The sequence below is a fragment of the Prenolepis imparis genome, unplaced genomic scaffold, assembly GCF_030444845.1.
Source record: "Prenolepis imparis isolate NDT839.2.m4 unplaced genomic scaffold, iyPreImpa1.0 SCAF_11, whole genome shotgun sequence".
NCBI lineage: Eukaryota > Metazoa > Arthropoda > Insecta > Hymenoptera > Formicidae > Prenolepis > Prenolepis imparis.
Window position 1 is genome coordinate 3,372,144 of NW_028141169.1, and position 25,777 is coordinate 3,397,920.

At 31.7% G+C, this 25,777-nt stretch overlaps 5 protein-coding genes across 11 annotated transcripts in view; 3 read left to right on the top strand and 2 right to left on the bottom strand.

Annotated features, from left to right (window-relative positions):
* Nucleotides 1–1,742: 1,742 nt before the first annotated feature.
* On the bottom strand, nt 1,743–6,480 carry LOC145942398 (gustatory and pheromone receptor 32a). Of its 2 annotated transcripts, none has more exons than XM_083049079.1 (4): nt 2,497–6,480; nt 2,296–2,364; nt 2,135–2,224; nt 1,743–2,017 (listed from the first exon to the last, which is right to left on the bottom strand). In XM_083049079.1, exons 1-4 carry the CDS (start codon nt 3,613–3,615, stop codon nt 1,922–1,924), a joined length of 1,374 nt encoding a protein of 457 aa, XP_082905205.1. In that variant the 5' UTR covers nt 3,616–6,480; the 3' UTR covers nt 1,743–1,921. The 2 variants fall into 2 exon arrangements, with proteins under 2 accessions (XP_082905205.1, XP_082905206.1); XM_083049080.1 differs by having other exon boundaries at nt 1,914–2,017; nt 2,135–2,235.
* A 148-nt stretch (nt 6,481–6,628) lies between these two features.
* Jasper (JIL-1 anchoring and stabilizing protein) lies at nt 6,629–10,930 on the bottom strand. 3 transcript variants are annotated; one of them, XM_083049077.1, is made up of 12 exons: nt 10,680–10,930; nt 10,063–10,133; nt 9,736–9,896; nt 9,482–9,627; nt 9,034–9,229; nt 8,635–8,730; nt 8,195–8,531; nt 7,802–7,976; nt 7,540–7,593; nt 7,390–7,455; nt 7,169–7,301; nt 6,629–6,981 (listed from the first exon to the last, which is right to left on the bottom strand). In XM_083049077.1, exons 1-12 carry the CDS (start codon nt 10,758–10,760, stop codon nt 6,758–6,760), a joined length of 1,740 nt encoding a protein of 579 aa, XP_082905203.1. In that variant the 5' UTR covers nt 10,761–10,930; the 3' UTR covers nt 6,629–6,757. The 3 variants fall into 3 exon arrangements, with proteins under 3 accessions (XP_082905203.1, XP_082905201.1, XP_082905202.1); XM_083049075.1 differs by having other exon boundaries at nt 6,629–7,011; XM_083049076.1 differs by having other exon boundaries at nt 6,629–7,011; nt 9,482–9,615; nt 10,680–10,929.
* Nucleotides 10,931–11,119: 189 nt separating this feature from the next.
* Wit (kinase protein wishful thinking) lies at nt 11,120–17,845 on the top strand. Its single transcript, XM_083049074.1, has 12 exons — nt 11,120–11,319; nt 12,083–12,362; nt 12,504–12,606; nt 12,704–12,904; nt 13,024–13,260; nt 13,389–13,544; nt 13,656–13,838; nt 13,972–14,141; nt 14,226–14,421; nt 14,519–14,719; nt 14,791–15,012; nt 15,099–17,845. The coding sequence occupies exons 2-12, from the start codon at nt 12,198–12,200 to the stop codon at nt 16,139–16,141; spliced, it is 2,877 nt and encodes a 958-aa protein (XP_082905200.1). The 5' UTR covers nt 11,120–11,319; nt 12,083–12,197; the 3' UTR covers nt 16,142–17,845.
* A 625-nt stretch (nt 17,846–18,470) lies between these two features.
* On the top strand, nt 18,471–22,125 carry Mefg1 (mitochondrial translation elongation factor G 1). Its single transcript, XM_083049823.1, has 9 exons — nt 18,471–18,685; nt 18,808–18,966; nt 19,125–19,623; nt 19,718–19,982; nt 20,063–20,234; nt 20,348–20,638; nt 20,707–20,910; nt 21,041–21,352; nt 21,559–22,125. The coding sequence occupies exons 1-9, from the start codon at nt 18,611–18,613 to the stop codon at nt 21,823–21,825; spliced, it is 2,244 nt and encodes a 747-aa protein (XP_082905949.1). The 5' UTR covers nt 18,471–18,610; the 3' UTR covers nt 21,826–22,125.
* A 427-nt stretch (nt 22,126–22,552) lies between these two features.
* Lrch (Leucine-rich-repeats and calponin homology domain protein) overlaps nt 22,553–25,777 on the top strand; it is a 46,258-nt gene continuing 43,033 nt past the window's right edge. For all 4 annotated transcript variants that reach the window (XR_014426354.1, XM_083049090.1, XM_083049088.1 and 1 more), the window contains exon 1: nt 22,553–22,880. Coding sequence is in view for 3 of the 4 variants with exons in the window: in XM_083049090.1 (XP_082905216.1) it covers nt 22,694–22,880 (187 nt within the window). In the remaining variant the exon portion in view is untranslated. The remainder of the gene's footprint in view (nt 22,881–25,777) is intronic.

Genomic DNA, 25,777 nt, shown 5'->3' on the forward strand with positions numbered 1-25,777 from the left:
TTATCTAAAAATTGCATAGAACTCTTTCAAAAAATAATCAGGAACTATATAACTATTTAAAAGAATCTTAAAACTCTGCTCAAAACTATTGGAACTCGATGTGTAAAAAAATGTGAAGCTGGCACCCCTATTTTTTGAAACTGATTTTCGTTATCGTAATGACCGGAACTATTTCTAAAAATTATCAAGAACTCTTCCTATGGTTCTAAATAACTCAGAACTCTTAACAGAACTATGATAGCATAACATAGGGGTGCCAACTTCACACACCCGAATATTTGCATTATGCAACAAGTAATGTGTGCAAAAATATGTAAGAATTAGAATAAATTAAACAAAAGAATCTTTTTTCAAACGATCTGCAATAGATCTGTCAATGATTAAGGATCTTAAAAAGTTAGCTTTGCAATTCGATTAATTAATAAAATACGACATTATTTAAGGTGATTAAATATCGAAATATGGAACTTCTACAAAATTGAATTTTAAGCCGAAACTTTCATATATTTTTTTATACGAACATTTTGCTATAACAAGTAGTTTGAGAAAACAGTTTTCAATACGGAGTCAATGCGAAACTTACAATATATACGTTCAAAATGCGTAGGAAGGCGCTCAAGGGAAGACCTAGTGTTAATGAAACAATATGAAACATTTATATCGTGCTGGAAAGTATAATCGCGTGTGCGATACCTTTAGTATATTTTTAGAGAAAGAAAATGTGTGCGCTCGCGTGTAAAATATTCAAATTCACTTGAAAGTTATGCGCATACATGCGTTTATTAAGCATTAACAATGCTTATTCGTTAGTGCAATATCATTGCTATATGGCGTCACATTTGGAGTACGAAGTATCGTATCGTATAAACGGAACGAATAAAAATGTCTAGAAAGCGTGCCATAAATTAGGGATGCAGTATATAAACGTGCGAATATTAAAAATCTATGACTACATAAAAATATAAATTTAACTAATATGGAAAGGTGTATGTATAAATGATATGTATATGTGTATAGTGCGTTTCACATATCATGCAACAGTGATCTTCGATGCGTCGAGTTGAGGAAAAACTTTATCACGCATTCGAAGAGCATATATTAGTTTCGCGCATACATTTCGCAGCGAATTTTCACGATGACGAATGGGCTATAATTCGCCGACGTAGTATTAATTGGTTGTGATTAGGAAAGACCGTCTTCGGAAACTAGTTTCCTAGTCGACAAGGAAAGTAGCTAAAATGCCTGTCGTATAACTATAAACCACATGCTGTGTTACTTTTTAAAATTTAATGTGCAATTATTTAATGTACAAATATTGAAAGACTTGCTATACAATTTTCTGTTATACAAAATGACATTCGTAAACGTGAGCCTACAACCGGATAGGATCGTATTGAGAAACGAACTTCGTGTCGTTACGAATTAATAGATTTTAATGACCATTGTTAGTAACGATCGTGTTTGTCTGAAAAATTTCCGAGCCGGTATAACAGAAAGTGCAATCTGTGACGTAAGAAATGCTACAAGACATTCTTGCGAAAAAGATAGAAAATGTGGCAAAGTTATAATTAACGACGGCATTAAAAAAGAAAGTTCACACATTAGAGAAATTTTTACTAGAATTCCATTTTATCATTGTACCCTATAGTAATCGGGTACTGTTCAAGTTGATATGATGTATAATAAATAAATTAATTGATAATTATATGTAATTTATGTATAATATATATTTTTTACACCTTTATCCTCTCCAGGTCTGTAGATCAGAATTGATTAATACATGTGTACATAATGAGAAAATTACAAGATTAGGAGATGTGCAGTTATCGTTGCAAGTCGATATCCATAATTGAGTTTGTGAACTTCTCCAATGTAAGAAACTTGATACATCGTTATCTTCAATTTGTTATTATTCTGTGTTTTACGAATCTTTACGTGTACAATTACATTGTGATCTCGAGCTTCCCATTTGAAATTGCACAAGTATCACCAGATACGTTGCCACAGTACCGATCAGCTGATGATTAAAATTGTTATTATTATTATTATTAATTTATATATTATGAGAAATTTTAATTCTCTCTGTCTCTCTCGTATTAGACATGTTTCGAGACAATATTTTCAATATTCTCACCGAATGAAAGAAACTGTTATCAAGCATGAAGTATCCATTAGCTGTGAACCGTATCTTACGATGTAGTATTTGAAGCGAAAATTCCTTGAGCTACAACAAATCTACAATAAATGTCGTTACGATAAATATCATCTCGTTTAAAGAGATTAATTTACAATTACCTCTGACTTTGCTTCTTTGCCGATCGCGATACTTAAGATATTATGCACCACATTACCCGTTTTCTCCATCTACAATAAATTCATAATTGGAATAATGCCACGCAAAATATTCTATTTTATCTCGTCTCTTTTTTTCATTAGTAAATCAATTAAATCACTTTAACTGGGCACGATACATAAACTCGAATTTGCATATCCTACCTCGTTCATTAGCTTAGTAATCCTGTTGGCGAGGAGAAAAATGGGATAAATCACATATAATATCCAGAAGACGGTGTTAATAAAAACTTCGTAATCTAAAACTTCGTCGGACATTAACAGAGGCGAGAGAAGATAGTAGCCGTTATATACGAGTGTTAAAAAAAGGAAAGTGAGGCCAAACAGTACTGGTAATGAGTAGAAATTCGACACGTCCTCCGAGATCTCGCAGAGGTGACAGTGCACATCTCGCAGTTTCAGCAGCTGATGAACGGTAGAGTTGGTGACGAAGACACGGCGCGTTTGACAGAGGATTTGCGGTCGAAGATCCGGTGTGCTGACCCTGGACAGGTTCTGTATCGCTCGATTCACGTCGGCGAAATCCGCCTGGATGATCGTGATCAGCAGAAAGTATTGTATTAGCAGCCAACCCACGTGAAAAGTCGGCAGGATGTCCGATAGCCAGTAGATCGGACCCGCGTTGTAGGCCAGATATTCGGTGATCAGGAGACTGATTACAAGGCAACAGTTCAAGATGCAGACGATGCTCATCAGGATGCACAAGACACGCTGTCGTCGCAATGGATCGTAAAGACGATCAAGTTCGTGCTCGACATCCGTCAATCGATTCATGATTCGCACCAAAGATTTCTGGTCGATGCAATAGCAGAGCAGAATCGCGCAGATCACGACATTGCCGAGTATAGTTTGCACAATCTCGATGCCTTGGGTCAAGTTCGTCTTGTTCTCGTATTCTAGTTTAAGTCTGGACGGTATTGATATATACAGCGAAGCGAGCATCAAGCTGATTAGCACGGCGTTGTAGACGATGTCAAATTTGGAATAGTGGAATATATATAATGTCCTCTTTTTCTGCGTGTCAATACGATAGGTAAACGTAGCGAGACCGATGAGCTTAAAAAATATTATCAACACCCGAAGCATGCAGAGAGAAGCATCCTGACGCTGCTCCGGTCTTATTTCTACCACTTTCTGTTTACTGATGTTTTCTGCGACGATACTCATTTTATTTAGATTTCCGAAGAAATTGGAAATCTTATCATCCATGAAAATTAACCCATTAGAACCGGAGATATTCTTGCCATAGTTATCTTCTTCCATAATTCAATTTAAAGTTAATATCTAAGTCTTTTCTATTATATCTTATCAATTTATATTCATACTCTCTTTCATGACTTGTGAATATCTTCTGTCTTGTTTTCATATTTCAATTAAATATATATAAATTTTATATTACAAATATATGTATATATTTTTGCAAAGTATCTATGTGCGTAAATATTTTTTTAAATCTATACATCTATAAATCTCTATCGATCTATAAATCTATATTGTAATTTCAAGTCTTCCTTGCTAACGAGTAAGATAATATCATTTCACGTATGTATAACTCAGAATTAGGTAATTTAATTAGATAATTTATCGATATCTATCTTTCCAGTTGCTGCAAGTCGAAATTAATTGAGTTTATTTAAACGTCATATAAGATCAATTAAAATTAGTAAATGAACACTGCTTTGCTTCGCGCTTTATTCATGCAAAGGCACTGAACGTATGTAGCAAGGAAATTTCGCAAATGCCTTTCTTGCGGTCGCATCATGTATGCAAAACATTATTAAATATTAAGTCCGTGAAGCTCATAAGCATGTAAAAAACATGAAGCTAACGCTTTTATTCTGTATCACCCGATACCGATCACGATGAAACTACAGATTACTGTCTAGGAATGTTGTGTTATGTAGTGTTAGTGACATCCACTAACAATAAGACCCTCTGGAATATTTATTACTTGCATTTATGTATGTATAGCATGATAAACGGTACGATATGCATACATAATATGCAGTTTTGTGTTTTTTTCAACTCTAATATTAGTAATTAATGCAAAGACGACTTGAAAATGTCCTCATAACTTCAACAATCCGTCGTTTCTATTATTAAGAGTTCTTATAAAAATATGTAAAAATTTTTTAGTTTTTTTCAACATACAAAATTCTCTTATTTTAAATTTTTTCAAAAAAAGAAAGTTTTACTGCATTATATAGAATATTGGTTACATTATCAACGAGAATTTTTACGTCATCCAACGATTTATTTAAGAATGTAAAACTCAATTTTGACATTTTTTGTGTGATTATCTTTGGATTTTCTTTCGTAATATAATTTGAAATTTCAAATCTTGTATACTATATTTTGTTAATTTATACATATTTATATTTATCTCTCTTTTTCTAATTTGATAAAAATGTCTTATATATTAAACAATTTTTTAATTCTACATGTATTTATATAAATAAAATAATACGTTGAAGCGAGATATAAACTTATATCAGATTGTACACTGGTATATTATCTATTCCATAATATCTGTACAAGTCCTATGTGCACATACGCATTACAAATCGAGCATTTGCATCAATTCATCCTACTGTGGTGTGACCTTGCTTCTATAAAATTAGCTTTAAGTGCTCGTCTTTGAATTCATTATATCGAAATCAACCATATTACGAACATTTTACCAAAAATAAAACAATGTTAAGACATGTAGAAGTCCGCGAACGTAACAGTAGATAAATACAAATAATTAGAAATGTAATCATATCTAGCTAATACAAATAATTCGATGTGATATACCTCATATTAAATCTTCATTCTTTCAGATATGCGATTTTATTAACAAGATTACTTTTACAAATTTTCTTTTATTGAGATATGTGATTATAAAATTACAACTATATCCTATATGATTAACTAAAAATGTACATTTAATCTAATTTGATTAAATTTAATGTAATAAGATTTTCGTTATATTGTTACGAAAATTGGAAACAAATTTACTTCCGATTTAGAATAAAATATATAACGCCTGTTACAGCGGTTTATTCTATTATAATTTTTGACATTTTTAATACAAAAATTGATACTTTTTTTACAATACATTATATGTATATGTATCATTAATTATAAAATGAGATTTAATACTTACCAATTTCGTAAAATGTTTACGGTAATTGCCACGTCGCTCGTAATAAAGATATGATAACGTCCGAAAACTGTTGAATTATATCCCTAATTTGTACAATTTCGATAACTTTTTACGAGCACTAATTTTATAGCGGATTCAGTTGGATGCACTAATGCATACTGGTGCAAATTAAAGGTGACACAAATTTTCCAAATTCGCTATTAATGTAATAGTAATTATTTCAAAACAGTAATATTTTGAATATACGAACAATATATTGTATCATGAATGCTCTCACGTAAGCATATGCAAAAGGAATAAATTTTTATCTTTAAAATGCAATAAAAATGAGAAATTATTTTCATATAATAGAGAAAACTTCTAAAATACGATAGACATGCGAGAAACTTCTGCATGAAACATAATGCAAATAGACTATTTTCTTATCGTTCACTGCATTATTTTTATGTAATATGTGACATTTATCGCTAACATCAATTGTATTAACTAAACAAGTAAATAAGTTTTGTGTGAATAGTGTTTATGTGCTCTTTACAAATTTTCTCCATGGCACTACCCAAATATACAAAGACTAGTATTTCGATACATGACAGCATTATTTTACTGTCAAGTAAAAATACTATTCGTTTCGTTCTGATTTTAAGTTGACCCACTATATCAGCCACATTTATTGAATAATCTCTGACAATGAATATTTGCCTGATCTTATCCAGTTGTGCTTAATAGTGATTGCAAATATTGTATCAAGTGATAATGCAGATGTACTGCAATCACACAATGTAGATATATACTCACAAACTCATGAAGTAAAATACAACACAACTAATTCAAAAGACTGATCTCCACATGTGCAAAAGCAAGATCGATCGCATTCACAGAATTAAAGTTTAAAATGATTTTATAACCCTTTTAATGCTTTTTATTGTAATAAATTTCTGATTGTAGCAAGAGATCATATGTTATTTACATTTCGCCAAAAAATTAAGTTTTAACGAATTTTCTACTAGAATGCTTCTACTTTTAAGTATATTGTGACAATTAGATTTATAAGTATATGTCGTTAGACAATTTAATGATATACAATGATAGAAACACATAAAATATAGATAGAGGATTATAAAGCCAACATAATGGAAATATAACTTTATGAATGCGCCCGATATATATCATATATCCGTTTTTTCTTTTTTTTTTTTTGTATCATAATATACAAGAAAATAAGCAAAAGTTTATATTATTGAATAAAATTTATATATGTTACTTGGTTTCCTCATTTTTGGGACTCTCACTTCTAGTAGGCACTTCTACTTCTGTTTCAGCAACTGGTTCCGACTCCACCTCTGTTTCTGCTTGCACTACTGGATCAGATTCAGTGTCTGCTTTTGGTTCCAGCTCAAATTCCGCTTCTGGTTTATGTCCTGCTTCTGATTCTGTTACAGATTCTGCTTCAGCTGTCACATCTAGTTGACTGGCACTATCATCTGCAAGTGAATCTTCTGATCTTCCTGCATCTACATACACACATATCAAGCATTTATATATATATATATATATACTAGAATGTCACAGAATATATTTTTTAATTGTGATGTATCATTTCTAAAGGAGTTGTAATTTTAACGAACTGTTTATTATTCATAAGTAGTCGTAAAATAGTAACAAAATTACCTGAACAAGCAGGATCAGACATCAATGAAAACACCTTCTCTTCAGGCATATTTTTTGTCAATTCTTTGAAGTGACCGACTTGACTCGAAAATGATTGCCAAAATGACTGACCTTCAGGTATAGTAAACATAGCCTGCACATTTTTAAATTTTAGTAAATATATGATAAAGGAAACAAATTTAAATGATTATATTTAAACTTTTTTGCATTATGACAATTACCTTATACTTGTTGTATATATGCTCAGCCTTTTGTCTAATCTGTTCTGCTTTTTGTTTGAAAACAGCCTGGAAAGAATGTTATAAATGTATTATAATAAAACAAAAATAATAGCGTATTAAGTATTTTTTAAATATATTATTTATACATACTCCTTCTTCTTCAGTTAGTTTCCATTCTCCTAAATTACCAATATATCGTCGTAGCTAAAATATAAAAAACATAACTAATTAAAGAAAAAATATGCAAAACAGAAGAATCAGACTAATGTATTCAAGGCATTCAGTATTCAACAGTATTCAAGGCGTAAAGTATTATATATTCCTCAATTAAAGTAAGAAAATTCCTTAATTTAGCAAAAAAAAAAAAATTCTTTACTATAAAAATTATTAAAATGTTTGAGATATTACTTACCCTTTTCACTGTTTCAACAATGTGGGGATGTTTTTTCAACATTAAAGGATCAATTGAAAGAGCCAAGATCTCGTCCATCGCCTGTAAACATTTATCTGTATTTGCTCGATCCAATCCCAGATTTGATTTTATTTGAGCATCTAATTGCAGGAGTTGAGCTTCTATACGAAGCCACCTAGAAAATAACGTTGTACATATAAGCAATTAGTTGTAGCAACTAAATATCACAATTACAATATATTAAAGTCTCATTAATTTTGGCCCTTTAGGGATAAAAGCAGAAAATTCTTGCAAAACAAAAATTAATAGATACTCTCTCCATATAGTGCAAAATGTTCAATTGGTCCAAAATTAACGAAACATCACTGTAATATATAACAAATTTCTTCATACCTCAGTTTATATGTTTTACGATGAACAGCTCCATCTTTTGTTAGACGGTTCTCATCTTCTGGCACGGATACATTAAAATCTAGAGAGTCCTTCACCGCCTCTGGCAAAATTTCACCACTTTCCAATTGTGCTTTGAGCTTCATAGCATTCCTGGCAACTACCCAATTCCATCGCGTTCGAGCTTCTTTACTTTCAAAGGACTTCGGCATCTCCTTATCCAGTTTAATGCCTACATGTTCTCCAGCAAATGTACGAGCTAAGATAACACGGTTTGATGTATCAGAGGATGTGGCACTAGATACTGTTCCATCAAGTATCGATCCTTCATTGTTTCGTTCTGTAAATTAAATAAATTATCTTTTAAAAATTATCCTTTAAAAATTAATCTTTTAAAGATTATAATTAAACGATTTAATAGAATAAAATTTATAAATGCCTACTTTCAATAGCAGCTCTTTTCTTATGTATTACATTTGGTGTTATTTGATGCTCATTAGTATCTTCATTTTTCGGCTTACGACCTCGTCCAGGATGTTCTAAATAGAAATAGTATATAATTTTAAATGTTGAAGTAGATAGTATTTTATAATATTGATAGCAAATACATTTCATAATTAAAACGTTTAATATTCTAAAACTCAATGCATTATTTGTTATAAATACATATTGTGTATTAAATTAAAATCTAAAACAATAGAAAATCGATTATTCAATAAGAATATTTTATCATCTAATTTTGTATGAAATATTTACTTTATATATAAAATTTGTAACAAGGGTAAATTATTGATAATAGATTCTCTGTGAAGACTTTATGTAATTAAAGATATTATATATACCATTTTTATCCACATTGGTTTCAGTTTCATCGGAACTAGAGAAATCTGCAAAGCGTTTTGGTTTAATCTTGCGTCCACTGCGACTGACTACCTCTTTAGGCGATTCCTCGCCTTGTGAATCTAAAGCAGCTTCCTGTTTCGATGTATCACTCGTGGCTTTTCCTCTACCACGTTTCTTCTTCACTTCTGGAGTATCCTATCATTATGTATTATTTCTCAATGTAATGTTTATTTTTTTTATAGATATATGTGATAAATAACAAATTGTAAGGAACAATCGCACAAACTATTTAATCTTTAAAAATGTTTGTCGGCAATTCCTAAATCTCTTTTGGAGTATATTTATCAATAACTGTGTTTTTACACAATATTGTAAAGCATGTATTAAATACTCCACGAGTTTTTTCACTATTTTTATACAAATAATAAACACACAAACATTGCTTACAGGAGTATTGGAGGTAGTTGTAAGAGGTTTCCTTTTCCAAGATTTCTTCTTCTCTCCTTCATCTATCACTAAGGAACCAGATTCCATGTCACTATCTGTAGCATTAACAGCTGGTAATTCTGTTGTTTCAGCACCTTTGGACAAAACTATTATCATCAATAATAACAGATTTAAATAATAAAAAGAAAGAAGCACACAAAACAAATTAGTTTATTTCTGAATCTATTTATTTTAAGTGATATTAGTCATAATACCTTTAATGGCAGCGATATCTGCCATAGGTTTACTCCTGTCATTTTTAAGTTCTTGTTCAAGTTGCTGTATGCCCTCATGAAAAAACTTTCGTCGAATAGGTTTGCAAAACTTTGTTTTGTTTTCAGTATAGGTATACAATTCCTCAACCTTGCAAACAGCCCTAAGATTTAATACCATATTTGATTAAATATAAAAACATTCTTTGACAGTATTATGATACAACAAATATTCTCAGACACAATGATAAACACTAATATATTACAAAGCAATTCTACATTAATATATTAAATAAACTAAATTTAATAACAATGTATAAAATTACTTACGTTTCTCCTGTACCATAAAAGTAGACGCTATATTTAGCATTCTTTGAATTTGGGTCACTAACTTTTTCAACCTTGAAAAAATAGATAATATGTGTTAATTAATTTGTATATAATATGCAAAGTTGAAACATATATATGTTTATTTGCTGAAAAAATATATATATGTGCATATATATATATATATAAATATACATATATATATAATTCTATATAGACATATAATATATCTTGAAGATAATATGCAGTTATAAACACAAATTCTAAAAAAAATATCAATTTTTTAATCGAGTCTAATATTAATGTAAATATAAACAGCAACACATGCTAATTAGCATGAATTATGTAAGATACAACTTAGCGAAATATTATTCATTCCATGTAAATCCCGCGCTTTTCTCACTTCAACGTGAGAAACGCGAGCTTAAAAAAAACATGACCGCGTACACAAGACAATCTAATAACGCAGTCTATAAATAATTCATCCTCATCTCTCCTCGCATCATTGTAATCGGATATTCGCGGAGGATGAGATATGATCGAGCGCCGCATATGGTATTTAGGCATTTCTCTATTTTGTCGTAGCTAAGCTAAGCGCATCGCGTCCGAGATATACTCACTCTGGCTGGCCATGGCGGGTAACCTCGAACTTTCGCAAACACCTTATCACCGGCGAAGAATTTCTTCACCAGCTTCACCATGATGACGAAACGATCCGCGACCGCGGCACCGATCCGCTTTATTTATCGTACTCGCTCGCTCGCCGAACGCTGTATTAACGATATGGCGTAGTTAATTTCGAGGAAACATCGACACAAAACACCACGACAACCGCCATTTGCACGTCACGATACACATCGAAAAACACGCACGATACGACGCTCAATCCGATTCGTCGTCGGCCTCGATCTGCCCGCGCAAAGTCGAGCGCACGATTGTTCGAAGCGGCGAAATACGCGAGCGCTGATTGGCCGCGGTTGACAGCGCGTCGCGCCAATCAGCTGACTCGCCGATATTTATCCGCGCTGGACAAGAAAGTTGCGGGAGAGGATGCGTTTGCGAACGCGTGATTGGGACGCGACTCTCAATGGGGGATACGGACTGTCTGTCAAATACTGTACGGAATATTCGGCTGACCCATTATTTACCTCGGATGCGCTCGACGACGTTTTAATAAAGGGGACCGTGTGCGATGTTGTTCTCGACGACGATCCCGCTAACACGACCTTTCGTACTCTCGCGAGGACCGCCGAACGTAATGTAAGTACGACCTATCGCGTTACGTTAGTTTGTAATGCATTACGCGTTCATCCGTGTATTTTCTTTTTTCATCCTCGTCGATTTTCCGCGGCAGATTCTCCTACGGCGTACAAAATGCGCTTTTGATCTTACTTATTAAATACACCGATTCTACGTTAATTTTTCACAACCGATTTTCCCGGCCAGTCGATGTTATATCTACTCCTGTCACATAAGGAATTCTGACTGATCAGTCATATATCACGGATAAAATTTTGCATTATTTATATTATATTCTGGCTTACATAAATTTACATCACTCTGAATCAGGCTGAAATGTCAATGAAAATCTTTCTGCAATTGTGAGAATTAAATTGAAGGAATGACAAAAGTTGCAAAAAAATTATTCAATGAATATATGTTATATATATATATATATATATATATATATATATATATATATATATATATATACACTTATCAAATGTTGAGAAACAAGATGATGCATAATGTGATGGATATGAATTATTAAACGTGTGACACGATTCGATTAATATTATTTAAGATATGAAAATATATTTTACACATAGTGACTTTATCAAATACAAACCCCAAAAAAATTTTTTTCAAGATTTCTATTCTTTTAAAAACTATAAAGATTAGTAATGTTTTATATAACTTTCTTATTGAGAGCAAAAAAATATAAAAGAAAACTGTGAGAAATATTTTATTTTATTTCCTTAATTATTTGTCAATTTTTTAAAATATTATATATAATAAGCAGATGAGCTCAGAATCTCAATGGCAGTGTTGTGTATTACTGCGATGAAAGATGCCAATTCTTAAAGCGCTATACTTCTGCTGAAGTGGTTCTGGTTCAAGAGGCCTGCTAAAGCACAATGAGAGCCATTGTATCAATCGCACTGATCACACTGCTGTGTGGCATAAGTTTAGCCCCTGTCAATGCCATTAGGAGGTGTGCCAGCAGAAAGAAAAATGTTGAAAATCTTTCTTTGAGACAGAGCTCGACAGGTGTACCTGAAGATGCATCCAGTGACCATAATGTAGGTCACACAATAAATTATTAAAAAATAATATTAAACAATTACAATTATCTAGTTTAGTCATGAGCAGTATTTTGAATGCAATATCTTGCATGCAAATATTTTGAATAAAATATATAAAATAAAATATGTATTTTTTAGGTAAATGAAGATGTCAAATTTGAGACATGTAATAATTTCTGTCATGCCTTATGGCAAGAGGATAAGACTGCAAATGGTACTGAAATTATAATTTTATCGCAAGGTATATAAGATTATTTATTATGCATGAACATTGATGTATAAATGTCATCTGATTTAAGTAGTTGTTTTTGACATATATTGTTTGATATATTTACTAGGTTGCTGGAAACAGTCTGGCGAACAAAAATGTGAAAATACAGAATGTGTTGCACTTGAAAGATCCACAAAAGCTTTGAACAATACAAAATTTTGTTGCTGTCATGGAGATTATTGTAATCTTAATATTACAAGTTCTACTCTTGCTTACTTATATAACAAAAGATTGAATCCTCTTTCCCCACAAGAAAGTCAGCCAAGTAGTAAGTTTAATAAGATTAATAGCAATTTTTAATGTCAAAATAAATTATATTATAAAATAGTTTATATTTTATATATATAGACCAAAAAACATTATTTTAATCATCATAATAATTTCCAGCTACAGAATATCTTGAACAGTCAAATTCTGAACGATGGATGCTTATTGTAGTAAGCATCATAGTATGTACATTACTAGTGATATGTATCATAGCGATGGTTATATACAGAATGTATCATAATAATATTTTAGCAAGATTAGGAAAACCAATACCTTATAATGATCAATTCATGGATAGTACAGCATTAAGAACTGGTACTTACACAGTTGATCATTTGAAACTCACAACTATTGTAGGTATGTCCTTCATTAACTGCTATTCTGTGTAAAATTAATGAATCTCTTATATTTAATGTATTTACATTTAAATTATAAAATAAGTAATTCAGTTCTCTCTATAAATTATAATTATAATTGTATTACAGGTCAAGGACGATATGGATCAGTTTGGCAAGGTAGCATGGGAGATCAAGATGTTGCAGTTAAAATATATCCCTCGCACTATCGCAACTATTTTCAGAATGAGAGAGATACTTATTGTTTACCTTTTATGGAGCATCCATCATTATTAAGCTATTATGGTTGGTATTATATATATTTTATTGGAATTAAGATTAATTAAATTATATTAAGTTTCTTTCAGAGTCTTTAAGCTAAATATGAAATAAATTTGATTAATATTTTAATTGCAGGTATGGATGAAAGAATAAGCATGGAGGGTAGTGTTGAATATCTTTTGGTATTCAGTTTTGCTCCAGGTGGTAGTTTAACAGACTTTTTACGAACACACACTATTGATTGGATTACATTCTGTAAAATGAGCCTTACAATAGTTAAAGGACTTGCTTATTTGCATACAGATATACGTAAAGGTGGTAGGTATATAAAATCGCTTTTTAAATACATGTTAATAATTTATTAAAAATTATTTCATTATAAAATTATATAATTATAGAATTTTTCTATGGTAGAGAAAATATAAATTTACACATATATTACTCTTTTTAGATAAGTTCAAACCATGCATTGCACATAGAGATATAAATTCGAGGAATATATTAATCAAAGCTGATGGTACTTGCTGTATTTGTGATTTGGGTTTGGCAGTTCAAATCTCTGGATCTAAGTATTATTCTAATGGAGAGGAACAGCATGCTGAATTAAAATCAATTAATGATGTAAGTATTTAAGCATTCATAAGAGATATTGAAGATTATATTATTACAATATAATTAAATCTGTATTTAAATCTGTTATGCTAGGTGGGCACTTTGAGATATATGGCACCAGAAGTATTGGAAGGTGCTGTTAATTTACGAGATTGTGAAAGTTCTTTAAAACAGATAGATGTTTATGCAATGGGATTAGTTCTTTGGGAATTGGTTACGAGATGTTCTGACATTTATATTCCTGGATCAGAAGTACCGCAATATAAACAGCCATATGAAAATGAAATAGGTTTGTACATATTAAATATCATATTAAAATGTCTATATTGTTATATTTTATAATTTAATTATAACAAATATATTTTTTTGTATTATATATCTTTTAGGTCTTCATCCAACATTTGAACAGATGCAAGTTTTAGTATCACGTAATAAAGCCAGACCACTTTTAGAGGGTAATTTAGTGGATAGACCAGGGGTGCGTTTGATTAAGGAAACTATGGAGGATTGCTGGGATGCTGATGCGGAAGCTCGTTTAACTGCTTTGTGTATAGAAGAACGACTTTCGGAATTGCAGTCTCATCGTGGTAAGGCTTTTATTAATATTTAATGAAAATTATATAACCTTTTATAATTTCTGAACAAAAATTTATCTCAGTAACAATGCACTTTACTGATGGAAGTCCAATGGTGAATTCTCATTGCACCTTAGTGCCTTCAACCACAAACAGTCTTTATAGCGAGTCCTCGCATCATGACAATGTGCATGTTGTTCAACTTGCATTAAACATGGTGCAAGATGGTAATACTAATGACAGCGCAATAGCTGAAAACTTAGTTACATTATCACCATGTGACAGTGTTGCTCATGAACACAGTTGTAAGTAATTAATATTGATAAACGTTGCATATTTTATAATGTCATTTCAATCATTCTTAATCTGTCATTCTTAATTTGTGTTTCAGTTAAAAATTCAAACGAAGTAGCGACATATAATCATACTCATACGCTTCAGCCGTATCAAGGCAGAAATCCATGTATGGAGAGAAATTTAATGTTACAATCGGATTCCTTGGACGACTTGGGCTGCAATGGCAACGTTCTCGTCGATAAGTCGCTGAAACATGCGTGTCACGATCAATATAAGATCGCCACAGAAGCACAAGGTCTGGTTTCACACGATTACTTAAGTCAGCATACTACTCAATTAACGCAACTTAGACCAGCGACGCCTATACCATATGTCCAAAATGTCATTTCCGACGAAGGATCAACTTCGTGCAATAAGCGAAAACAAACGAACATACAAGACTCGTCGCTTCAAGAAAGTCCACGAAAAAAATTATTTGCCTGGCCCAATTTAAAAAAGTTGCTCATTAACAAAAAGATGTATCCGTATAGCAGATACCAAATAGACAGAGAGGATTCTAAGTCTAATTTATTATCAAAGCAAAATATACAAATTAAAACTGTCGAAACAAATGTAACAATCTCGCCTGGAGGAAAGTATGTAAATGGTATTGTTGGTAAAACTTCTACCTCGACGATGCCAGTGAAGAAAAACGACAAAAATACGACGCACACGGGGAAGCAAAAACAATATGAGACTGATAACACGACATCTAACGCACGTCCTTCTACTTTGCCACTTGTAAATTTAAGAAACAAAAAGAGAGAAAACAATCTAAGCAGACAACAGAGCACTGATAAATTTAACGAAGTCTTTAATGTGGGTTCAAACGTAAACAATGCTTTAAAGGATCCACATATGAGAATAAAAACGCCCGGTGATTTGCCACCATCTGTTAGGAAAATTCGTGGTCGTGCGCAATCAACGGCGAGATTTTCTCTTTACGACGATCGTATGATGTGCAATATCCTGAATGAAGAAGACGATCGAAATGACAAAGCCATTTGGAATTCAGTGCCATTTGGTATGGATCTCGGTGATAACGATGGGAAACATTCACCAACGAAACTTGGTACCAAAAATGTTACGTGCTTTTAATCAGATATGATATTAATGTGTTTGTAAAATCTTTATGTTTATAACTTAGTCAGCGGAATGTTGTAGGATACCTCTAGCTTCAATTTATGTACAGAGAAAGAGTGAGTGAGTGAGAGAAAGTGAGAGCGAGAGAGAGAACTCATGTCTATATAAAAATAAGTAAGATTTTATACTCAATGCAAATATATTATCATAATATAGACACTAAAAAACAATAAAATTAAAAAGAAATTTGGACAAGAAGAAATATATTTAGAAATTCATGCTATTCGATTGATTTGTCATGTTATATTGATAGCGTATTTTGTGCATCATGAATGCTTTTGCTGAAATAGATGATTGACTGGCAAGAAGTGCACATTACAGATAGAAAATAGAAAATCAAATTGACTTGTGAACTATATGGCGCTGAACTATAAGAAATGACAATTGATAATAATGTAATGGGCCAACTAAACGAGCAAGTTAATAGTTATTAAAAAGTTATGTTTATTGAAATTCTTACAACAAATTGGGGGTATACGTTATGACTGTACGCAGTCTTCCTCTTTCCTACTTATAATTAAAATTAAAATTAAAATTAACATTAATAACGGTGGTAACAATTAAAATCTTGAGCGTTGATGAACTATGAATATTGATGTTTGCCATATAGTTAATTCATTGTTGGTTGAAACGATAACAGGATATCGCCATGATCTCATACCATAAGATGAAAGGAGAGGAACGCGTTTTTTTAAGACAAATTCGTCGGTAGAATGCGAGAAACTGAGGAAGACTGCGTACAGTCATAACGTATACCCCCAATTTGTTGTAAGAATTTCAATAAACATAACTTTTTAATAACTATTAACTTGCTCGTTTAGTTGGCCCATTACATTATCAATTGTTATATCAATATACGAGCGTACTATCCAATCCTTTCTTTTTTGTTAATATATAAGAAATGAGTTTATTCATTATGACCCCGCTTTTACATATATAGTATTTGTAAATCATCTTCTTTATAATCAATGCTTTTTTCGATTCAATATTTGTAGATTTAATTAATTCAGTGTAATTGATAAACAGACAATCAATATTGACACATTTACATCACGTCATAAGATATTGTTAACATCTCAATATGTGTAATTGTCTTTTACTTTTTCCACAACATTTAAAAGACATAATCTCTATGTAATGTAAAACAACAATCTCTTAATGTTAATATTTATATAATATTCTCCATTTGATATTATTAGCTCAAAGACGTATAAAATTATGAATGAAAGTAATGTAAACTTACTTTTTTGATTGATTTTATATATTCCATATGAAAATTTTCGATATTTATTTTTTATGCATTCACGCGCACATATAAAGTATAATTTAAGTTTTAAATAAATTGTGCAACAAATTTGTTTATTAATATGCAACGATATTTATCAGATATATGAATCTACAATTAATACAAAGCCATTAATATTATAATATAGGTAATTATAAAGTAGAAATAGAATGAAAAGATATATATTTGAGCACAAAGTATAATTGTATCAAGTTATATGAAAATTATTTTTCCTGATCCTGTAAAAGTTCAGTGTAAATATCTATAGTATAAAAGAAGACTATTCAAATGTGTTGAATATACTTGTTATGTTATGTCATGTTATGTTGAAGATATCCTAAATTCTTATGTTATATATTTTTTTTGCGCGGTACTTTATTCTACATGTTATTATTAACAAAATTAAGATAAATAATAATGATTATGCAATTTATAATAAAGTATGTCCTTTGTCGAAAATTTTTGTCACTTTATTTATAATAAAACAAACATACTAGACTATATAAGAAATTGAATGTTATATAAAATAAATTTGAGAAAATTTCATGAGACTACTTCGAAAAGATTTATAAGAATTAAAACATTTTGTATAACGTTTATGTATATCAACTCTTTTTGTATATTTGTAAAATTATAAATGTTCTACACTTCTTTGGTTTTCATCTTTTAGGTAGATATCTTTCTCTGTATTTCTAAATCTATGTAACTATAAATCAATTATGAGTTTATTCTATTCAATAAATTACATTTTTTATTGTATTTATATATTTATATATAAATATTCTCTTTAATTAATTACATTTTCATAATTTGTAATTAATAAAATTTCATAAATTGTAATAAATTTTTAAAACTTTATAACATTTCTGTGTGAACTTGTGTTTTTTAACTATATTATTAAATTAAATCGCATACATTAATGTATAATTTATATTCATGTAGGTTCTTTATAAATTCAATCAAGTACATGTGTTTTTTTTTTAGTGCAATGCATGTTACATTAGTGAAACTTTGATAGTGTGTATGTGTGTAACAGTGTCGGACATCGTGGGTGCTTCATGCAATATCGTACAACAAATTCCGACAAAAAAGTTATAGCTATAAAAAAAATTAGTCGGTATTAGATAAAATTGATAATTATGACTATCGTGACTCTTTTAAGTCGTAATATTAATTTAAGTCAATTGTCAAAATTGCATCCGTGCATCTATGGAGTAAGATTATTAACCTATAAATATTTAAATTATATATTTAAATTATTTGTAGCTGGTTTCGTATATTAATAAAAAAACTTTACTACGACTTATGAAATTGCTTGTTTTTTTTTTTTTTTTAGCAAAATGTGCGATTTTGGTCGTCGCATGCTAAATTTGCTGAGCATAAACCACTGGAAAAGCTTAGGAATATTGGTATATCAGCTCACATTGATTCTGGAAAAACTACTTTGACCGAACGTATTTTGTATTATACCGGTAGAATATCTGAAATGCATGAAGTAAGTTGTAGAATTTAATTATTAATATGTATTTTTATATGTACACAGATTGTTATAATTGATATATGCTATTATAGTTATATTATAATGTTTCTATAAAATAAGAGATTATAATTTTATTGTATATATATATATACATATATACTTGTTTCTGTCAGGTAAAAGGAAAAGATAATGTGGGTGCTACTATGGACAGCATGGAATTGGAAAGACAGAGAGGAATCACTATTCAATCTGCTGCAACATTTACATTATGGAACGATCATAATATCAATATCATTGACACACCTGGACATGTGGACTTTACGGTGGAAGTTGAAAGAGCTCTACGCGTTTTGGATGGTGCTATACTTGTCCTCTGTGCTGTGGGTGGCGTTCAATCGCAGACCTTGACTGTAAATCGACAGATGAAGAGATACAATGTACCCTGTTTAGCATTTATCAATAAGCTAGATCGAATGGGCGCAAATCCAAAGAAAGTCTTACAGCAAATGAGAAATAAATTACATCATAATGCTGCGTTTATACAATTACCAATTGGCCTGGAAAGTAATACAAAGGGAATAGTTGATTTAGTTTCTCAAAAAGCAATTTACTTTGAAGGAAATTTTGGGGAATTTGTTAGAGAGGATGAAATTCCAAAGGATATGAATGCAGGTATGTACATAAAATTAGATCTCAAAATCATATTGGCATATTTATTTCTCTCTTTTGCTTTACAAAGTTACTACATTCATGTTACATTTATTAGAGGTAAACGAAAAGAGGCAAGAATTAATCGAGCAATTGAGCAATGTGGATGATACACTCGGTGAATTATATCTAAATGATACAAAGTTAACTGAGAAAGATGTTATGGATGCTATACGTAGGAGCTGTTTGAAAAGAAAATTTACACCTGTATTAATTGGCACTGCATTAAAGAATAAAGGTGTTCAGCCATTGTTAGATGCAGTAATTAACTATTTACCAAATCCAGGAGAAGTAGAGAATTATGCTCTTCAAGAGCAATCTGAGTAAGCTTTTTGTATGTTAATGATAATTAATATCTATGTGTACTGTACCATACTTGAACATAAATTTTATTTTATTTCAGTGGAGAATATACTAAAATTAATTTGAATTCTGATCGTGATGATAAAAATCCTTTTGTTGGATTGGCATTCAAATTGGAGGCTGGTAGATTCGGTCAATTAACGTATTTCCGCTGTTATCAAGGAATGTTAAAAAAAACAGATACTGTATATAATACAAGAACAAAAAAGAAGGTAATTATATATTTACATATATACACACACATGCATACATTTCTTTATAATTTATTGCTAAAAATGTATTTAAAAAATGTCATGATAATTGTTTTATTACTTTTATATTTCAGGTGCGAACCCAAAGATTAGTTAGACTTCATTCAAATCAAATGGAAGATGTGACAGAAGTTTACGCAGGAGATATTTTTGCTTTATTTGGCGTAGATTGTGCATCTGGTGATACTTTTGTCAAAGATTCTAAACTAGAATTGTCAATGGAATCAATTTACGTTCCTGATCCTGTAGTATCTATGTCTATACAAACAAAGAATTCAAAAGATCGAGACAATTTTGCTAAAGGTATTAACCGATTTACAAAGGAAGATCCAACTTTGCGCTTCACTTATGATACCGATAACAAGGTAAGATTTTCTATGTCATAAATTATATTTTTTGTAATATATTTAGCATTGAGATATGTCCCTTTCAGGAAAGTATAATTTCTGGTATGGGTGAATTGCATTTGGAAATTTATGCACAAAGATTAGAACGTGAATATAATTGCCCAATCATTCTTGGAAGACCAAAGGTTTCTTTCCGTGAAACTTTATGTGAACCATGCGAATTTGATTATTTTCATAAGAAACAATCTGGTGGTGCTGGTCAATATGCTCGTGTGAGTGGAATTATGGAGGTATGAAATATGTGCATCTTTATAATTGATATTTACCATATTTATTGATATTAGATATCATTTTTTGTGTATATGTGTGTATAATCTTTCAACAGTTTATTTATAAAGAAAAATTTCTGTTTTCAATTAGCCCTTACCACCTCAGAAAAACACAAGTATCGAATTTTCGGACGAAACTATAGGGACCAATGTTCCAAAACAATATATTCCGGGCGTAGAAAAAGGTTTCAGATCTATGTGTGAAAAAGGTATGCTCACTGGTCACAAAATTACTGGTGTCAAATTCAGGATAAAGGATGGTATGCACCATTGCGTCGATTCTTCGGAGTTCGCCTTCTTTCAAGCTGCTCAGGGTGCTGTCAGAGATGTCTTTGACATAGGTAACTGGCGAGTTTTGGAGCCGATTATGTTGGTCGAAGTAACAGGCCCTGAGGAATTTCAGGTACAATAATACTGCTTAATATAATTTATTTCACATTATATATAATTTATCATTAATTTATTTATTATAGTTTTTATTTTTATTTTATATTTTTATTATATTTTTAATTATCGTTAATTTATTTATTATATTTTTTATTTTTTGCAAACTTTTCCATGTGTCTGTATTACCTAATCAAAGTTTCACTGATGTAATGCATTTTATAGGGTCTAGTATTAGGACAAGTTAATAAAAGAAGAGGAATTATAAATTTAACGGAAGTGAGTGAAGGATGGTTCACAGTCGTTGCAGAAGTGCCACTTAATGAGATGTTTGGATATGTTGGCGAACTAAGATCCACTACACAAGGTAAAGGGGAATTTACTATGGAATATGCAAGATATAGCCCTTGTGTACCAGAGGTACAAGAACAACTTATTAGACAATATCAAGAATCACAGGGAATCACAGTAGTTCAGAAATCGAAAAATTAACCAGAGAGCATAAAGGTAAAAATACTTGTTTTTTTTAGTGAAAAATTGCGCGATATTATCATGAATATTACAAATGTATCATGGCAATATTTACGCTTTATTACACCTACAACTGTTTAATTAATGTAAATTGTTAAGTTATTAAAAAAAAAAACTAACGATAAATTATTAATAATAGAGCCTGAATGCGATTTGTATGTTTGAAAAATCTGTACAGTGACAGTACGAATGTATCGAGCGAATTAGTCCACGTGAAAAATGTGTGATATATAAAATAGAAAATAAATACATAGAAAGTAATTTCTATCTACAGAGAGAAACATATACAACGAAATATTTTTATCTTTTATTATCTTTCCCGATTTTTATTTAAAATATCTCTCTAACATTAACTTCCCTCCATTTTCGTGCTCCTATTTACGTTAAATATCATAATACGAGTGTATTCTCTTTCAAATTTCATCTTTTTTCCCGCCAATGCTGATTTCATTTTGAAAGTGAAAAAAATGAGAAAAATAACTAGCGCACGAAATAAATAAGCAAGAGACGGTTGTCATGGCAACGACGACACCTCGGGCGCCAGATGACGCTCAGGTATCGGCGGCGTCCTGGCGCACAGGCGCACAGTGCGACGCGCAGCGCGGCCTCATCAGTCGCGTATCAACACACAGGGAGGAGTGTTGCGGCGCGCGTCTTCTGCGTGTACTCTCTGTCGCGTTCTGGAACACAAGATCGGAGCGCGTCGCCGCGAGTGCCACGACGCGCCCAGGGGAGACGCACCCTCTCTTCTCCGGTCATCGTCGCGCCGAAGCCGAAGCCGGAGCGCGTGCAGTCGCAGCCGCGTGTGCCCGCGTCCGAAAAATGTAATATGGCGATGGTTGCGTCAAACATGAGCGGCCACATACAGAAGCAGCTCACCAGGAGCCTCGAGCGGATCCTGGAGGAGGCGCACCTGAGCGGCGAGCTCAAACTGAGCGGTCGCAAGCTCAAGGACTTCCCCAAGGTCGGGAAAGCCGGCGCGGCCAAGTACAATCTGCAGGACACCGTCATCGCCGGTGAGTTCATTCGATATCCCGTTTCCCTTTTTTTCCCTATTTTCGAAGTCGGTTTTACCAGGAATTTTACGGTCGTAAGAAATATTCGCGGAAAGTATGAAAGGAAAATGCGTATATAAGTACGCGATTGATTGGAATTTTGTTTATTATTTCTGTGCGCTTCTTTGTAACATTCCCGCTTTCTTATGTCACAATGGATACGCGTGCACCAATACGCGCCAAGTTTGCCGCGTTCACAAACGCGTGTTCGCGAATCATTTTTCATGTGTATTGTATTTGTAAATTATAACTAACATAATTAACGTTACCACTATTTATAACTTTATAATGCGTGCTAAAATTGTTCATTTTCAATACCGATTCTTGACGTTTAATGGCGCTAAATCTAATCTGTCTTGTCATAAATTTACACTATTGGCCAAACATTAAAAATCGAAGATAAATCGTTGAACAAAAATGTTTACTTCAATTTTCAGTGCAATTACTCACTTTACGTAATTTAAATTTCAAAAAATATTTTCTTTTAATGTAAGATGCTTTTTAATCTTGATATGAATTGTCAATTTTAAAAACTTTTATATATAATATTCGACTAAAGTAGTATTCATTTTTCTATCAGATGTATTTTGTGCAGAAACATTTTTTTGAATTTATTCCTTGCACAAAACCTGCAATAGAGAATTATCTACGAAGATATTATATTTCGTGCCAATGATTATACATTGTATGGAACGCTATTAATTTCCTTTAGGTTTTTTAACTAGCGAATATATGTATGTACCGTTCGTGACCAGTGCATTGACCACAGAAACTTTTAAGTATTATCTAATACCTAATACACGCGTGTGCGCACCTGCCAGGTTCTCGACACCTGGCGTGCATTACTCATCGGTAATTGCAGCTGATTGCAGAATTTTATAGCAAACGTATATCGCTGGTAGATTTATTAAACATTCTGCCAAGTATCGACGATGATATGAAAACGCATTAACGAACGAGATTCGCATTTTCATTGCCATTTACAATGCCTAACAATTGATTCTTCTTGAGTCTCATTTTGCTTTTATATTTAACCTGAAGTATATAAGCGACGTACATGAATATTTATCGTATTTTAATTGTTTCCCGCAATACACACTGCAATAATTAAATTTGAATGAGATAATTACTTTGACTGATAAAATAGATATTTTATCAATCAAAAATAATTGTCTTATTCGATTCTAATTGTTGCAGCGTATTTTACAAAACCAAAATATGATGAATATCCATGCTACGTACATAATTTGACGGATAAATAAATTGCATTATAACTTATATTAACAAGTTGCAAAGGAAAAATAGCTGCATGTTATATTATAGGAACATTAAAAATAAATAAAAATGAATTTTTATACTTTGTAGAAAAACGTTCACGCTGTAGGTAAATATAATTATATCATAATAATTGTGTGAGACAAATTAAAACTAGTGTTGAGCGAAACAAATACTCGAGTTAATTCATCTCACTTGAAATAATTACTACATATAATTAAAATTCTTTTTTCGATTGCGCTATTTATATTTTCAGTTGAATTCGTACGTCAGATTCGTGAAATTCAAACTTCAGACGAGCCGAAAAAATGCAAAAGCTTTTGTAATAAAAAGTTATCGTTATCATTATCATACTTTATAAACACAGTTTTAAAAAAGCAAAAAAGAACACAAGATAAAAGTAGGGAAAATTATAAACTTAAATAAAAAATTATAAACTTTAAATAAAAAAATTATAACAAAAGAATAGAAAAAATCTATAAACCTTGACATATTTAATTATCATATATAGAGACAAGATATATTTGTATCGGGTGGAACAACAAACATATCACACGAGCGCGATAAAACAGACTAGAGAAATATAAACTCATGAGATCTTTATATAGCGACGTTATATAAACTTAGTTTATAGCATGTATACATATATTATGATTATACCACATGTTCTTTACTTCAATTACGAGACCGTGCGAGACAAATAATATAATATGTATAATCATTACATTATACAATTTATGTGATAACATATTCTTAATGTCTCTATAATATAACATCTTAAATGACTTACAATTTAGTTAGCTCTATTTTATCTAGTTTTTAAATCTCTATATTTTATCTAGTACTTTAAAAGTCTATTTTAAACATAGGTTACACAAAAAAAATTTAATTGCCACAAAAATGTGAAAAGTAGACATCTCCATAAATAATTTTAGAATTTTTGCTTTTTTTTCAACATTTCTTTTCCTTCTCTTTCCGCGTAATCGTAAAAAAGAATTAACGTGACGCAATATTCTTGAAATAGGGAGGTATAATGAAAAAGAACCGCGCACTAAAACAAAATTATAGCGCCGAAGTTATGCATTCGTGGAGGGGCTTATTTCTGTCGCGCCGCATAAACGTCGTGTGCGCCGAGAGTGTGCAACTCTTTCGTGCCGTGTTGTGCACAAAGGAGAGACTTTCCGCGCGTTATAATTTTCCCGCCCGATAGATCGACGTCCTGCTTCTCCTTTTATCACCGGGGGTTCGGCCTGAATGTAAAACGTGGCGTGCCGCAGGAACCGCGTTATCTCTCTCTGGGGCGCGCCCAGTGTTTCCTGTCGCTGCAATAAATATACGTGCCTAACAGCCGATAATAATCCATGAGCAACGAGAATTAAGTCCGAGAATTAAGAGTGCGTCAAGTTTCGACATTGTCGTGTCAGCTTTTGAACAGTTGAACGAAACTTGCCAAGTATCGACAGCCGTTCGTTTCGTCCTATACGCTCCACTTATTAAGAATTCAATTATTATCGTATTTGTATTTGCAATATGTTATTCCAACCGTCGCTATTGCATCTGCGATTTCTGCAATTTTGACAAAA